This window comes from Nanorana parkeri, unplaced genomic scaffold (genome assembly GCF_000935625.1).
Source record: "Nanorana parkeri isolate BGI_ZX_2015 unplaced genomic scaffold, ASM93562v1 scaffold928, whole genome shotgun sequence".
Taxonomy (NCBI): domain Eukaryota; kingdom Metazoa; phylum Chordata; class Amphibia; order Anura; family Dicroglossidae; genus Nanorana; species Nanorana parkeri.
The window spans coordinates 260,397-275,315 of NW_017307196.1; the positions used below are offsets into that span (position 1 = coordinate 260,397).

The 14,919-nt window shown below is 48.8% G+C and overlaps 1 protein-coding gene across 2 annotated transcripts in view; it reads left to right on the forward strand.

Annotated features, from left to right (window-relative positions):
• The first annotated feature begins 5,168 nt into the window (after nt 1-5,168).
• Nucleotides 5,169-14,919, forward strand: part of SOS2 (SOS Ras/Rho guanine nucleotide exchange factor 2) — a 55,755-nt gene continuing 46,004 nt past the window's right edge. For both annotated transcript variants that reach the window (XM_018566257.1, XM_018566259.1), the window contains exon 1: nt 5,169-5,360. In XM_018566257.1, the coding sequence (XP_018421759.1) occupies nt 5,274-5,360 (87 nt within the window). In that variant the 5' untranslated portion in view covers nt 5,169-5,273. The remainder of the gene's footprint in view (nt 5,361-14,919) is intronic.

Consider the following 14,919-nt stretch of genomic DNA (forward strand, 5'->3'; position numbering starts at 1 on the left):
ATGCCATCAACACAAAAGTCAAAGGCCATGGACAGAAAGTCCATGTAATGATTGGAGTGCAGGAGTTAGGAGCGGCCAACGCACAGAGTGCAGGGGTCAGGAGTGAGTAATGAACAGAGTGCAGGGGTCAGGAGTGGGTAATGCACATAGTGCACGGGTCAGGTGTGTGTAATGCACAGAATGCAGGGGTCAGGAGTGGGTACTGCACAGAGTTCAGGGGTCAGGAGTGGGTAATGCACATAGTGCAGGGGTCAGGAGTGGGTAATGCACATAGTGCAGGGGTCAGGAGTGGGTAATGCACATAGTGCAGGGGTCAGGAGTGGTTATCGTACAGAGTGCAAGGACAGGAATGGGTAACATACAGACTGTATGGGGTCAGGAGTATGTAATGTACATTGTGCAGGGGTCCGAATTATGTAATGTACAGAGTGTAGGAGTCAGGTGTGGGTAATGCACCTAGTGCAGTGGGTAATGCATAGAGTGCAGAGGTCAGAAGTATGCAATGTACAGGGGTCAGGTGTATGTAATGTACAGAGCGTAGGGGCCAGGAGTGGGTAATGCACAGAGTGCAGGGGTCAGGTGTATATAACATACACAGTGCCACCCTTCTCATGTCTGTAAAGGTAAAATGTGGCTGCCCAAAAGCAGTATGTCATGTAGGCAGCAGAGAATCATGGTTGGCAGTGGCATCGGGACGCGGAGCACCAGGCAAGAGATATGGGGGCATGTTGCCCAGGTGCCTGACCTGATCCCCTTATCTGCCCCCCAGATTCTACGCCCTAGCCTGTGTTGTCACACTGTCACACAGGCTACCAATGGAGGCTACATCTGTTCAATACACATTATACAGACACAGTTCGCTGTTGTCACCATCAGGAAACCGATCGTGGGAAATGCAACGCAGCCATCGCCGGAGTGCATGCAGACAGGAAGTGGTACTGAGATGCAAAAAAAGGTATACATAGAAAACATAAATACCAGTGACAGTAATTCCAATATATGGGATCACTATAACAGAATATCATAGAATTCTAAAATGTGGAGTCGAAATAGAACATATAAATAGTAATAAAAAGCCCAATTTTATATACAATCTCTATATTAAAATAAATAAATACATGAATAGAAAGAAAATCTATAAGGAGAGCCTAGGAATTGGGAAGCAGCCACATATATAACACTGAACTCTGCATGAGCATACGTAATCCAGGGGTACCACATGTGCAAACATTTGTCAGAAGAGTGTATAGGTTTTTAGTATTTCCTCTTAATTTTATTGTCAGGGGAATGGACGTTCTTTTCCTTCCACGCTTTAGCAACAGATTATCTTGCTGTTAAGCTGCCCATACACCTTACGAATATCGGCCGATTTTCGTATGCGATCGCGTTTTCGTCCGTTATTCGTAAGGTTGATGGGCAGTGTACAACCGCAAATACTGTACAATCAATCAACTTTTGACTAACCAGCAGGTTAGAAAAATTAGGTCGATCGTACGATTCTCACAAGGTGGTGGCGTTTCCATACGTCAAAATTCGTACGATCTACACTGCACATGCTCAGACGAAAATACGTGCGGTCGGTTACCGCAATTCGTCCAGGTGCTTTCTTTTAATTACCGCTGATCCAACCTTGCGATAATCGGGGCAGGATGGGGCCGCTGGTCCGAAATTCGTACGCCGGTTCGATCATCGGACAAAAAGTGTCGTGCGATGATCGCAAGGTGTATGGGCAAGCTTTAGAAGGATAAAGGTGCGCTCACACAGGCAGCCGCTGGTGAGAAACAGCGATTCTCTCTGGCAAGCATGCACGCAGTGTGTGTGAACAGCAGTGGCACAGGAAGATTTGCATGCTGTAAAAATAATGGCCGCCGCTATTTGCATGTAATCCCTCATTTGAGCGGTTATATTGTATGAAATAAGTGCCTCTGACTGCCCCGGACGCAGATCGTTTGTATCCAGGGACGGTGTTTTTGGCCGCAGCTAATCGTCCAGTTTGTATGTGGCCATAGCACAGAGCGTTGATGCGTTTAGCCGTATTTGAACGCGGCAGAGCGGCGCTCCTCATTGACCCCTCTGAATACATTTATGTTGTTTTTAGTTCTGGGTTCTCTCCTTCCATGTAAATGGCCTATCAATGGATTTGGAAGCAGTTGTTGAGGAAAAAATTAGTAGATACAAAATAAATACAAATGAACAAAAATTGTTTGAGCAAGACCACCATATTGTTTTGATATTTCCATTCTCCTCACATCCCCAAAACAAGTATTTTATTTACAAAACAGTCAAGTTGTTTATGATGCACCGTGCTAAATGTTTCTACTTCAGGGAAGGCCGGAGGGGCGATCCCAGTGCCGTGAGGGGCCCCCCTCCAGCCTGCATGGGGGTACATGTGATGGTGAAGGGCCCCTAGCTGGGCTCTTAGTGAGGGTTGTTTCCAGGAAGAGCCATTTCCAGGGACACATCTGCCAGGAGCCATCCCAGTGTGTGTCCTGTGGAAAGTTGCGGCGGCTCCTCCTCGTCCCTCCCTCTGCTGGTCCCGGGCATGCTCACTGTGCGGGGGCCGGGGGCTGAGAGTGCAGGACACGGGCCCAGAGGAAGCCACCATCACAGCAACGGCAGTCCGAGGCGGGCCCGGCGTCGGGGAGACACCCGGAGAGGCCCAGGCCTGTGCTGAAGACAGCGGCCCGGCCTGGCCTGCGCACGGCGGCCTGGAGAGGTGCACAGGGAGAACAGCACTGTACTGGAAAAACACAGAGAGGGGTCAGGACTGAGCACTGTACCCCCCTGCCTGTGCTGGAAGGACACCGAGAGAGCAGCACTGTACCCCCTGTGTGTGTGTGCTGGAGAGACACATAAAGGACTGTGGAGCATTATACCCCTGTGTGTGTGCTGGAGAGACACTGCATGCAGCACTGTGCTGGGGGGACACTGGGAGGATTCAAGAGTACTGCACCCCTGCCTGTGCTGGAGGGACACACAGCACTTTACCCCCTGTCTGTGCTGGAGAGACACTGAGAGCATCGCTGTGCTGGAGTGGACTTAGAAGCATTGTACCCCCGGTGTGTGTGCTGGAGAGACACTGAGAGATGAGAATGCTGGAGAGCACTGTACCCCTTGTGTGTGTGCACTGGAGGGACACTGAGAGAAACACTGTGCTGAAGAGACACAGAGAGGGCTGAAGAGCACTGTACCCCCCTGTGTGTGCATGAGAGACACAGAGAGCAGCACCATACTCCCTGTGGGTGCTGGGGGGACATTGGGAGCAGCACTGTACCCTCTTCCTGTGCAGGGGAGACACTGAGAGCAGCACTGTGCTGAAGCGACGCAGAGAGGGCTGTAAAGCATTTTACCACAGTGTGTTCTGGGGAGACACTGAGAGCAGCACTGTGCTGAAGCGACGTAGAGAGGGCTGTAAAGCATTGTACCACAGTGTGTTCTGGGGAGACACTGAGAGCAGCACTATACCCACTGCCTCTGCTGGAGGGACACTGAGAGGACTTGGCAGCATTTCACCCACTGTCTGTGCAGGAGAGACACAAAGATAGCAGCACTGTGTTGGACAGACACAGAGAGGACTTGGCAGCACTGCATCCCCTGTCTGTGCTGAAGAGACAAGGAGACCTCAACAGTGGTGTAGCTCACTCTGTGTTAGAGTTGTACCTTCCCCCCTGCTTTTGCAGAGAGTCAGTGAAGCTGCACCTCTATGTGTTGTGTAGAGGTAGCAGAACCCCTTCATTGGCTAGAGACAGACAGGTGCATCCTTGTGGAGCCAGAGAGTCAGCAGGCCTGCACTGTTGTTTGTTCTAGACAAGTATTGGAGTTGCACTTCCTTGAGTCAGTACAGTTGCACCCCTTTGTGTGTGGAAAAGGGTAACAAGCTGTACCCCTGTGTGTGCAAGATATTCTGCAAGCTGTACCCCTGTGTGTGTGTGAGAGGGTAACAAGGTGTTACCCTGTGTGTGAGTATCTGTGAACTGTACCTCTGTATGTGTGTCAGAGAGTCAGCAATCTGTAACGTGTGTGTGTGTACCAGAGTCAGTAAACCATACATGCTGTGCGTGTGCTAGTGTTAGTAAGCTGTCCACTGTGTATGTTCTACATAGTAAGAAATACCTTTTTTGTATGTGAGGTAGAAAGTCAGTAAGTTGTACCGCTGTGTGTAGGCTAGAGAGTCAGCAATCCGTACCCCTGTGTGTACTAGAGTGTCGGCAAACTGCACCCCTGTGTGTGCTAGAGCGTCAGCAAACTGCACCCCTGTGTGCACTAGAGAGTCAGCAATCAGTACCCCTCTGTGTACTAGAGTCATCAAACTGCACCCCTGTCCGCGCTTGAGAGTCAGCAAACTATTTCCTTGTATGTGCCCTAGAGCATCAGCAAGCTTTACTCCTGTGTTTGTGTGTGCGTGCTAGAAAGTCAGCAAACTGTACCCCTGTGCGTGCTAGAGTGTCTGCAAGCTGTGTGTGTAATAAAGAGTTGGCAAGCTGTAATCCTGTGTGTGTGTACTAGAGAGTCAGCAGAATTGTATCCTCATCTGTACTAGAGAGTCAGTACCCCATCCATGCTACGTATTCAGCAGAGCTTTACCCTGATTATACTTGGGGGTTAGTAAAGCCGTATCCCTCTCTCTATGCTGGAGAGTCAGTAGAGTTGTATGCTCTCTGTGCCGGAGAGTCAGTAGAGTTGTATGCTCTCTGTGCCGGAGAGTCAGTAGAGTTGTATGCTCTCTGTGCCGGAGAGTCAGTAGAGTTGTATCGTCTCTGCTAAAGAGTCAGTAAAGTTGTACCCTAGACTGTTGGTGCACCTGTCTGATAGTTAGCCGTGCATCTAAAAAGTCATCCATCTGTGCCAAAGAGAGAGTGCAGCATTGTACCCCTGTCAGTGATAGTGTCTTCTACTAGAGAGCAGGGCCATACATCTACCTGTGCCTGCAAGTGAGCAGCATTGTTTATACTCGGCAGGCCCTTTCTGTGCTGGATCGCAGCACTGGTGCCTTGGCCTGTTCTAGAGAGTTGGTAGCACTCTAGGCCTTTCTATGGTAGAAGTCACAAGTGCCGATCTCAGCTGCTGGCTTGGTATAAGCTGAAGAGCGTGGCCCTAAGGAGAACATCTGAAGAAGAGAAGGAGTGAGCAACGGTCCCATCTTGTGGAATAGAGAGCATTGTGTGGACATCGTTGCAGCACTGCAGCTCTGGTCTATGGTCGCAGGGTGGCCTGGGCACTTCTGCAGCCCTGCTGCGGGCTAGAGCCTGACTGTGTCCCATGAGGCCGGCACCATGCAGCAGTCACCGCAAAACTATGACTTCTTCAGTGAGGAGAACAACGTTAAGTGGAGAGGACTCTTTATACCGGCCTTGAAGAAGGTGAGTGCCATGAGTGCTACTGTTGTTTTCAAGTGGAATATTGACGTCATTCTATATCTACTGTACGTGCCGGTGTTCTATCAAAAGGTCCGACTTTGTCGGGTTCTCCGACTGGTGATGTCACATCCGGTGACTGCCAGTAGGAGATCTACACCAGATAGAGCTAGCGCGCATGCCCATCGAATCCTTTTCAAATCTCTATAGCCACTGCGCCTGCATGGCCCTGTCGAATTCTATAACCACTCTCGGCACTGCTCCTGCACGGCTATTGGCTTCTATAACGTAGAACAGATATTACTTTATACTACGTTATAGAATCTGATGAGCCGGTAGTCACAGTTGCCACTGCAGCTATCGGCTCCTATAACCTACGGCAGATATAACTTTGTACTATGTTATACAATCCGATGAGCCGATAGCCGCGCAGGCGCAATGTCAATAGTTAGAGAATTCGGCAACGATTCCATGGCCATGCGGACTAGCTCCATCCGGTGTAGATCTCCTACCGGCATTAACCGGATGTGACATCACCAGTCGGAGAACTTGACAAGCTTTCGATAGAACACCGGCATCTTCATTACATGCACAGGGTAACGCCATCTGAAGTTGGCCAGGCATGGTTCTATTTGATTATTCTGTAGATGTCATACCTTACCCTGTGTATCCAAGTATCGGGCTTAGCCTCTGCTGCTAGAGTAGACGACCTCTGCAATCCAGCTGTTGTGGAACTACAAGTCCCATGAGGCATTGCGATGGCAGGTATGACCCCCGGTGCAGAAACATGATGGGATTTCGGTGCTGAGGTTGCCTACCCCTGCTCTGTTGTATAGTGACACATTGGATTACTTTGAATGGAGACTATTGTGGTTTTTGGCCATTTGATCTTTTTGAAGTTTACAAATGGATGTTTTTTATCCCTTTTTTTTTAATTTATTTTTTATTTTGTTAAACACCTAAATGAGTTGTAAAGTCCCATCACATCTTCTCCTGTTATGACATCAGCATTGTAATACGAATACATACTGGAGTTGTTTGTGATAATGCAATCAAAGCTTACTTGAAAAAAAATCTTTTATGTAGTGAGCGCTGCCTTCCGTCTGCCCATCACTTCCACCAACTTCCTGGATTCCCAGTGTGCTTTGCGTCTCTTCCCTGCTGCTTGACGTGAGGCAATCTCCATTTCTCAAGACTACATATCCCATCATGCATTGCTTCCAGCAAGCAATGATCATGTTACATTGTTCAGACATTGAGTTGTATCTCAGAAGGCAGGCTCTGTGAGAGTGGTGACACCAGGAAGAGCATATTGACGGGGCTGAGTGAAATTGTGTCATTTAAAGGAGAACTATGGGGTTAAGGCTTTTCCCCATAGTTCTCCTTAGGGTAACGGGAGGACACAAACTATCGTCCTTCCGTCACCCTAAGCTCAGTATACCGTGAGCTACAGCTCGCGGTATACTGAGACGCTGAAGCGGATCCCGACAATCATATCTGGATCAGCCCAGCTGCGTGAGTGACAGCTGGCTCTGCCTATCTAGAGGCAGAGCCAGCTGTACCCGCCCCCTCCCCCATCCGTTCCACCAGTCAGCGCTGGCGGATCAGAGCGGGGAATCCAGCCCCTCCCCTGTCACGGCAGATAACTGTGGCAGGATCGAGAGGTGAGCGAACGCGGTATGTGTTTGCTCGCTTCCCGATCTACTGAGCCGACCTGTGACAGTCTTTTACATATCAGTCATATTTAGTTTCTGACCATAGATACGCTTTAATAAAGGATTATATCATGTCACTAAGTTTGCAGAGCAAACCGGGCTTTTTAAAGCAGAACGGTAAGCTTCCAGAATGTGTGCTTTAACCATTCAAACATTAACCCTTGTAGGGGGGCTACCCCCGCACTGCAAGGGTTAACTGCTCCTTTTGGTCTAGGGGTGCAAAAAGAGAAAATATACTCACCCGTTCCTCAGTCCCCGTAGCCTCATCTTGCCCCCTTAGCCCTGCTGACGTCATAATGTCTTATACAGTCCATTGACCTGCATGAGACTTGAGGACGCCGAGGCACATTCCACAGCCAGAGTGAAGGGGGACAGAGTATATCTTCTTTATTCCGTTCCCTAGGTTAGGCGTTGTACCGTGGCAAAGAGGGTTTAATTTTTATATTCTGGCCTGCGCTCAGGCAGAAAAAACTAGGAGCGGCAATTCAGCCAGCCGCCCTCTGAGGACCCCGACACATCCCGCCTGGGCCGCGCGTTTCTCCTCCGCCGCAAGCCTCCCTCCGGGGTCGCGCGTTTCTCCTCCACCGCTCCAAGCTCGCTCCTGCGATGGACTGGGATGTCAAATCCAAACTTGCTAAGGGTCATGCTGAGGGTTGTGAATAAAATCCCGGGCTGGATATAAAGAAGAAGAAAACACAAAATGAACCCTGCTGTTTGCTGTGATACAAAGCTTGGGCCCTCTAATCATTATATGACAGTCCTGTGTGTGAAGGCACTACAAGTGTCAGCAGTCCCTGTCCATCAAATGATGACACTTGTAGTGCCGTCACACACAGTCAGTCCTGCATACACACAGCGGGACTTACCGGAGCCAACGGGACCAAAGACAGAGGCGAGGAGAAACGTGCGGCCCAGTAGGACTACATTACAACACTCACAGGGACCATGGGGAACACAAGTAGCCCCCCTCCAGAAGGAATGACAGTGTCAGCACCAATTCAGAGATGATTGGAGGATCTACAGCCGAGTGATACACAAATAAGATACATTGTTGTTAATAGTTAATGAACTTGAATGCACTTGTAAGATTTCAGTCCTGAGTTAGTGTCACTTTCGCTTCATAGTTGCTGAGGTGTATGGCGGACTGCAAAATACAGTAATAACTCAGTTCACAAACGCTTCTGTTCACGAACAGAAAGTCCGGCAATTTTTGCTTCCGTTTGCGAACTCCACATCGGGTGACAAACACCACTGCGACCATTTTCCCCGCTCTGACACGTGGTCGTGGCTTCCTCTAGTTGAGATCGCGGTCGCAGACAGACCCGTGCACACTTGCTGTGAAGCTTTTTAGTACATACAGCACTGTACAGTAATATTCAATCCAACATGGCTCTAAAGAAAGTGCAGAGCAAGCATGGTGGTAAAAAGAACGCGCAGAGCGGTAATGAAGGTGACAAGAACGCGCAGAGCGGTAATGAAGGTGACAAGAACGCGCAGAGCGGTAATGAAGGTGACAAGAACGCGCAGAGCGGTAATGAAGGTGACAAGAACGCGCAGAGCGGTAATGAAGGTGACAAGAACGCGCAGAGCGGTAATGAAGGTGACAAGAACGCGCAGAGCGGTAATGAAGGTGACAAGAACGCGCAGAGCGGTAATGAAGGTGACAAGAACGCGCAGAGCGGTAATGAAGGTGACAAGAACGCGCAGAGCGGTAAACATGATATGGTTCGCAACCAGAATTGTGGAACGAATGATGCTCATGAACAGAGGTACCACGGTATTTCCTTTGTGTAGGCTGCCTTAGATAATGCCAGAAGGGGGACATCTTGGTGCCGTAGGATTGGCCAGGCTCCCGGGCAGAATTTTGGACTTGCCGGTGGTGAGCCGGTTGCCGGTTGTTTTTCAGAACTAGGATTTGGCAGTGATGAGGGAAAGGATCAGGATAATGTATATTGTATTTCAGGAACACACGTCATCCTCTGATGTGGCAGCCTGGGATCAGATTGGGGAATTGATTACTGGGTATGAATCCTGGATGTATTCCCTCTTTTATTGACGGTGATCGGCGGATGATGTATTGAATTACGGCAGGCCGCTTAGAATTCCTGAGTCAGTGCATCATTTTATTTCTGCTCAACAAGCAAAATCTACACAGCCATAAATACGGCGAATGCTCCGTGGCTGAAACGCACCGCGACAGGCTTGTTTAGGATGGCCATGAGCAGTGTGTGAGGGCCCGGTCACACTGTCCGGTGCATCCTTGCACTGGATCCCATTAACAAAGGCTCCCTGCGTTCTGGGGTGGAAGGGGGCATGGCGGTGCCATTCATGGGCACCGCAGACACGCCTCCTGTCCGGAGTGCGATCGCCCGCAGCGGAAAGCGCAATAGAGCAATGCCCTGCGTTCCAGTGCGGTGCAATTACAAAAAATAGCGCAAGTACATAATAGTTAATGAACTTGAATGCACTTGTAAGATTTCAGTCCTGAGTTAGTGTCACTTTCGCTTCATAGTTGCTGAGGTGTATGGCGGACTGCAAAATACAGTAATAACTCAGTTCACAAACGCTTCTGTTCACGAACAGAAAGTCCGGCAATTTTTGCTTCCGTTTGCGAACTCCACATCGGGTGACAAACACCACTGCGACCATTTTCCCCGCTCTGACACGTGGTCGTGGCTTCCTCTAGTTGAGATCGCGGTCGCAGACAGACCCGTGCACACTTGCTGTGAAGCTTTTTAGTACATACAGCACTGTACAGTAATATTCAATCCAACATGGCTCTAAAGAAAGTGCAGAGCAAGCATGGTGGTAAAAAGAACGCGCAGAGCGGTAATGAAGGTGACAAGAACGCGCAGAGCGGTAATGAAGGTGACAAGAACGCGCAGAGCGGTAATGAAGGTGACAAGAACGCGCAGAGCGGTAAACATGATATGGTTCGCAACCAGAATTGTGGAACGAATGATGCTCATGAACAGAGGTACCACGGTATTTCCTTTGTGTAGGCTGCCTTAGATAATGCCAGAAGGGGGACATCTTGGTGCCGTAGGATTGGCCAGGCTCCCGGGCAGAATTTTGGACTTGCCGGTGGTGAGCCGGTTGCCGGTTGTTTTTCAGAACTAGGATTTGGCAGTGATGAGGGAAAGGATCAGGATAATGTATATTGTATTTCAGGAACACACGTCATCCTCTGATGTGGCAGCCTGGGATCAGATTGGGGAATTGATTACTGGGTATGAATCCTGGATGTATTCCCTCTTTTATTGACGGTGATCGGCGGATGATGTATTGAATTACGGCAGGCCGCTTAGAATTCCTGAGTCAGTGCATCATTTTATTTCTGCTCAACAAGCAAAATCTACACAGCCATAAATACGGCGAATGCTCCGTGGCTGAAACGCACCGCGACAGGCTTGTTTAGGATGGCCATGAGCAGTGTGTGAGGGCCCGGTCACACTGTCCGGTGCATCCTTGCACTGGATCCCATTAACAAAGGCTCCCTGCGTTCTGGGGTGGAAGGGGGCATGGCGGTGCCATTCATGGGCACCGCAGACACGCCTCCTGTCCGGAGTGCGATCGCCCGCAGCGGAAAGCGCAATAGAGCAATGCCCTGCGTTCCAGTGCGGTGCAATTACAAAAAATAGCGCAAGTACAATTCTTTGCGCTCACACCGCACTGGAAGACACGGCATTGCTGTACCATGCGTTCCAGTGCGGCCGATCGCACTCCAGGCAGGAGGCGTGTCTACGGTGCCCATGAATGGCACCGCCATGCCCCCTCCCACCCCAGAATGCAGGGGGCCTTTGTTTATGGGATACAGTGCACTGGATAGTATAAAGGGGCCTCAAGGGCCTACATTTTCTGGTTTTGGATGCCGTGGAGAGGGGTTAGACCCCTGTCAGGTTTTCATTGCTGCCTGTGTCCCCGTTGGGGAGATTTTGGTGGTTACCAGAGCAAGAATAGATGGGAAATCTTCCAGTGGGGGACACTGCTTTTGGTCACCACCAGGGACTTCCCTCACTTTCAAGGGATTTCCTCTCCCTTCCTGTGGTGGCTATTGGACAGGAAGTGAAGAGAAATCTCCCCAATGGGACAAAAAAAAACAACTTAAATTTTTTAATTTTTTTGGGACTTAAAAAAACAAAACTGATGTAACATGTAAAATGGGGACACAAACCATTTTGTGATTTGATGTTATTAGAAACCATTTCATTTCTACTTTTTTTAGTTTTAGAAAATCCTAGCTGGCTTCTGCCTTGCAACCATGGCAACAGTATTCTGTCTACATAACTTTCTGTAATTGCTTTTCTCAGAAGCCTGCACAGGAGTTGAGGTCAGTTAGGGTCACCCCCCTTCAAGAGGAAATGACTATTTGGTAAGATAATAGGAGAGACTCTTACTTGTAAAGGTAAACACCCTGAGGGGAATTTATCAACTGGAGCAGGCACAATCCCATGGCAACCAATCAGCAAGCTACAACTGGAGCAGGCACAATCTGAAGCAGTTGCCCATAGCAACCAATCAGCTTCTTTCTTTCATTTTCAAAGCTTAACTGAGCAAACTGAAGAGAGAAGTTGATTGGTTACAGGGGACTGCTCCAGATTCTGTCTGCTCCAATTGTGATACCCCCCCCCCACAGACACACGCACACAATTTTACTTAAAACTTTACTTTAAAATAGACTCTTTACAAGGCTGGATGTACAGAAAAATAACCTTTTATCTGCCAGAAATCCAACGAGCTCTTAACTTTCTGCTTGAGCTGACAACACAGTGTGCTTCTTCTGTACTGAAACCCCCAACCAGCGTTGTCAGCCCCACCTGCTGGACTACAGAACTCCCCCTATCCCCTTTTTCTGTTTTTTTTCTGTAGCACATGCATGCATTGATCTCTTCCCCAGCAAAACAATGCTGCTGCCTGGACTCCCAAGATCCTGCCTACACATTGCATGTAGGGGAAGGGTTCTTGGGAGATGTAGTTCTGGGGGCATACACCAGCCACGTCACAGGGAGTACAATTAGCTGTTGCAGGTTACAATGTAAAAGAAAATAATAGCAAGACATGTTTTAAGAGGAGGTTCGGGGGTACATTTTGGTCAGACCAGATCGCAAGTATACGCTTAAACGGGCTTTACGCAATGTCTGCGGCTCCGGCCAGTTGTACGCAATCCTCTGCGCCCGTGTGAATGAGCCCGAAGTCTTATTGCTCACACACAGTGGTGGGTCAATATGTCGAACTGATATATACTTAATTCCCTAAGCTACAGCATATGTGTTGTTTGCATGTGCTGTCTTCAGTCACATGACCGTTATTTTCCTCACTCATTGGAGGTCATTGCTGAAAATAACAGTTGTGTCAGTCAGCGATCCTTCCAGGTCACTAAATAGAACCTCCTCATATCTGATTAAGGGCCGGTTTACACCAGACACAGTGCGTTCTGGCCGGAATGCATTGCATTGCGTCCGGCTCACTATGTTGTGGGGCAGGAGGGTGCCTGGCGGTTATTGAAGTGAATGGCGCCGTAGCCACGCCCTCCGGCCGCACGGGAACGCAAGGCACATCAATGCCTGCGATCCAGTCAGAAAAAATGCTGCAAGCACTATTTTTTTTTTTCTGACCGAACTGAACCGCAGGAATTGATGTGCCTTGCGTTCCTGTGCGGCCGATCAAATTGTGGCCAGAAGGCGTGGCTATGGTGCCATTCACTTCAATGGACCGCCACTCCCCCTCCTGCCCCGCAACATAGTGAGCCGGCTGCAATGCGAGGCAGTGCGTGTGGTGTGAACGGGCCCTAAATCGCATTGTAATTTCGGAGTGTGTGATGTGGAGACGATGTATTCCAGAATCGCGCTGCACTCCTTACCAGGTATCCCTGTCAGCGCGGGTGCTTGAAGTGACCGCGGAAACTTGTTAAAGATGTCACCAGCACCCCATATTAAAGTGCAGAACCAGTCTGTTTATTGACGCTCCATGCCAAAACAAATGGCAAAGTTTCGGGGGCACACAGGGTCCTACACAGGGCCCCTTCATCAGGCTTCAAATGACTTCACTTTAATATGGGGTGCTGGTGACATCTTCTTTAACGTGATTTGTGGAAGAGACGCTAGACGCACCGTGAGCGTTGCTTCTCTCATGCTTCAGCGCGGAATACACTTCAGGTCACGCGGCAAGATTTTCTTGTGTGTTTTGTCACATACCTGAGCAACTATTATTTACGAGAATGGATATGGACATTTATGGTAGCAATCCCGTCTGCTGCTTTCAAGGCCGGAGATCCTTGTTTTAGGAGCTATTAAATTGCTGATTGACCCTTTCTTGCTTTAACGTCTTGTATGGCTCGCTGCGAGAGGTTAAAGGGGAACTGTACCCTTATCTTCAAAATAACAACAAATTCACCTTTACAAATGTTCAGTATTCACAATCTACAATCAGATACTTCTAGATCATTGAGCTCTAGGACATGTAACCGTGCACATCATCTCAGGGGAGGAGAATGCCTTTCCACGAGGCCAGGTTCACACCTAGGTGATAGCGGTTGTCGCACGGTTTTCATCTTTTGTTCATAAGATTGCGCGATAATGCGTGTTTTGTTTTCCATAGAAATGTACAGGTGTCCAATCAGAAACAGCCATGACCTAAGTCCCTACTTGCTACCAGTAGATTTACGAGAGTTTTATTCTTTAATGAGAGTTTAATTCTACTTAAAATCTCTTCAGTTTGCTCAGGTAAGTTTTGAAAATGAGAGAGAGAGATTGGTTGCAGTGCAAATCTGCTCCAGTTTTTGTCTGCTCCGGTTTTGATAGATTCCCTCCATTATATTTTGGGTTTGAATTACTGGATACTCTAAAACGCCAAATGGAGTCCCTTTCTCAGAACATCCCCACCTATATTTTTTGTAGTGCTGTTGAGCAGAGGGGCCCCAGCGGGACCACACACTGCTCAGGTTTCAGCCGAGTCAGCAGGACTTGGCCGAAATTTGAGCAGTGTGGCCGGCTTTAGGCCTCTTTATCGGCCCGGCTCAGACGACGTAACGTCCACGCGTGTGCGGCTCAGAAAAAAGTGCTGACCGGTACGGAGAAACGCTTATGACAGAAGACTCATACAGAGTCCTATAAACACCCGTCTGTCAGCTCTTTTTACCAAATTTAGTTCCACTTTCAGCGGTTACAGGTAAAACTACTAGGCTTCAAGTTTCCAAAACAGGAATTGCCCGTGTTGCCCTCGGCAACCAATAAGCTTGTCATTCATTTTAAAGTGGAACTACAACCTTTATTGCCAAGGAAGGTGTCATCTTGGCCTGTATTTTAAACTGGTGGGCCTCCACTTTTATAATGTACTGTGAGAATGAAAGGGAGGGATTTGGTTGCTGTTGGCAACACACGCGTTTCTTTCTTCATGCACATTGGTAAGGCCCCCCCAGTCAATTTATCTTGGTTCAGGAGGAGACCATGCTTTCAGTCTTGGCACTGCTTTTGCCTTTCTGCGATTGTTTTATATTAAAACAAATTCTCCCTTTTAACCCGATCATCTGCCGCCCTCCGCGCTTTCCAGATTGGCTTTGGACGGAAACTTGTCATTTCTGAAATGTTTTTAACAAGCGCCAACTTCAGGGCTGCCATCCCGAGCCACTGATCAAAGTCAAGCATGCAGCCAATAAAGTCCTCTCTGTCCTGTAAGCATGCCCACAGTGTTAGATTGACTCTTGCTGCCTGTAAAACAAACCTGTTTCTTCAATCTTCTCTCTCTCATTTGCACTGCTATGGCCTCCAGCAAAATCTTCACATCCGACTCTTCTGGGTTCTGGGTGTGTCGGTTAAATGCCCCCCCCCCCCCCCCCCCCCCCCCGCCAAGAA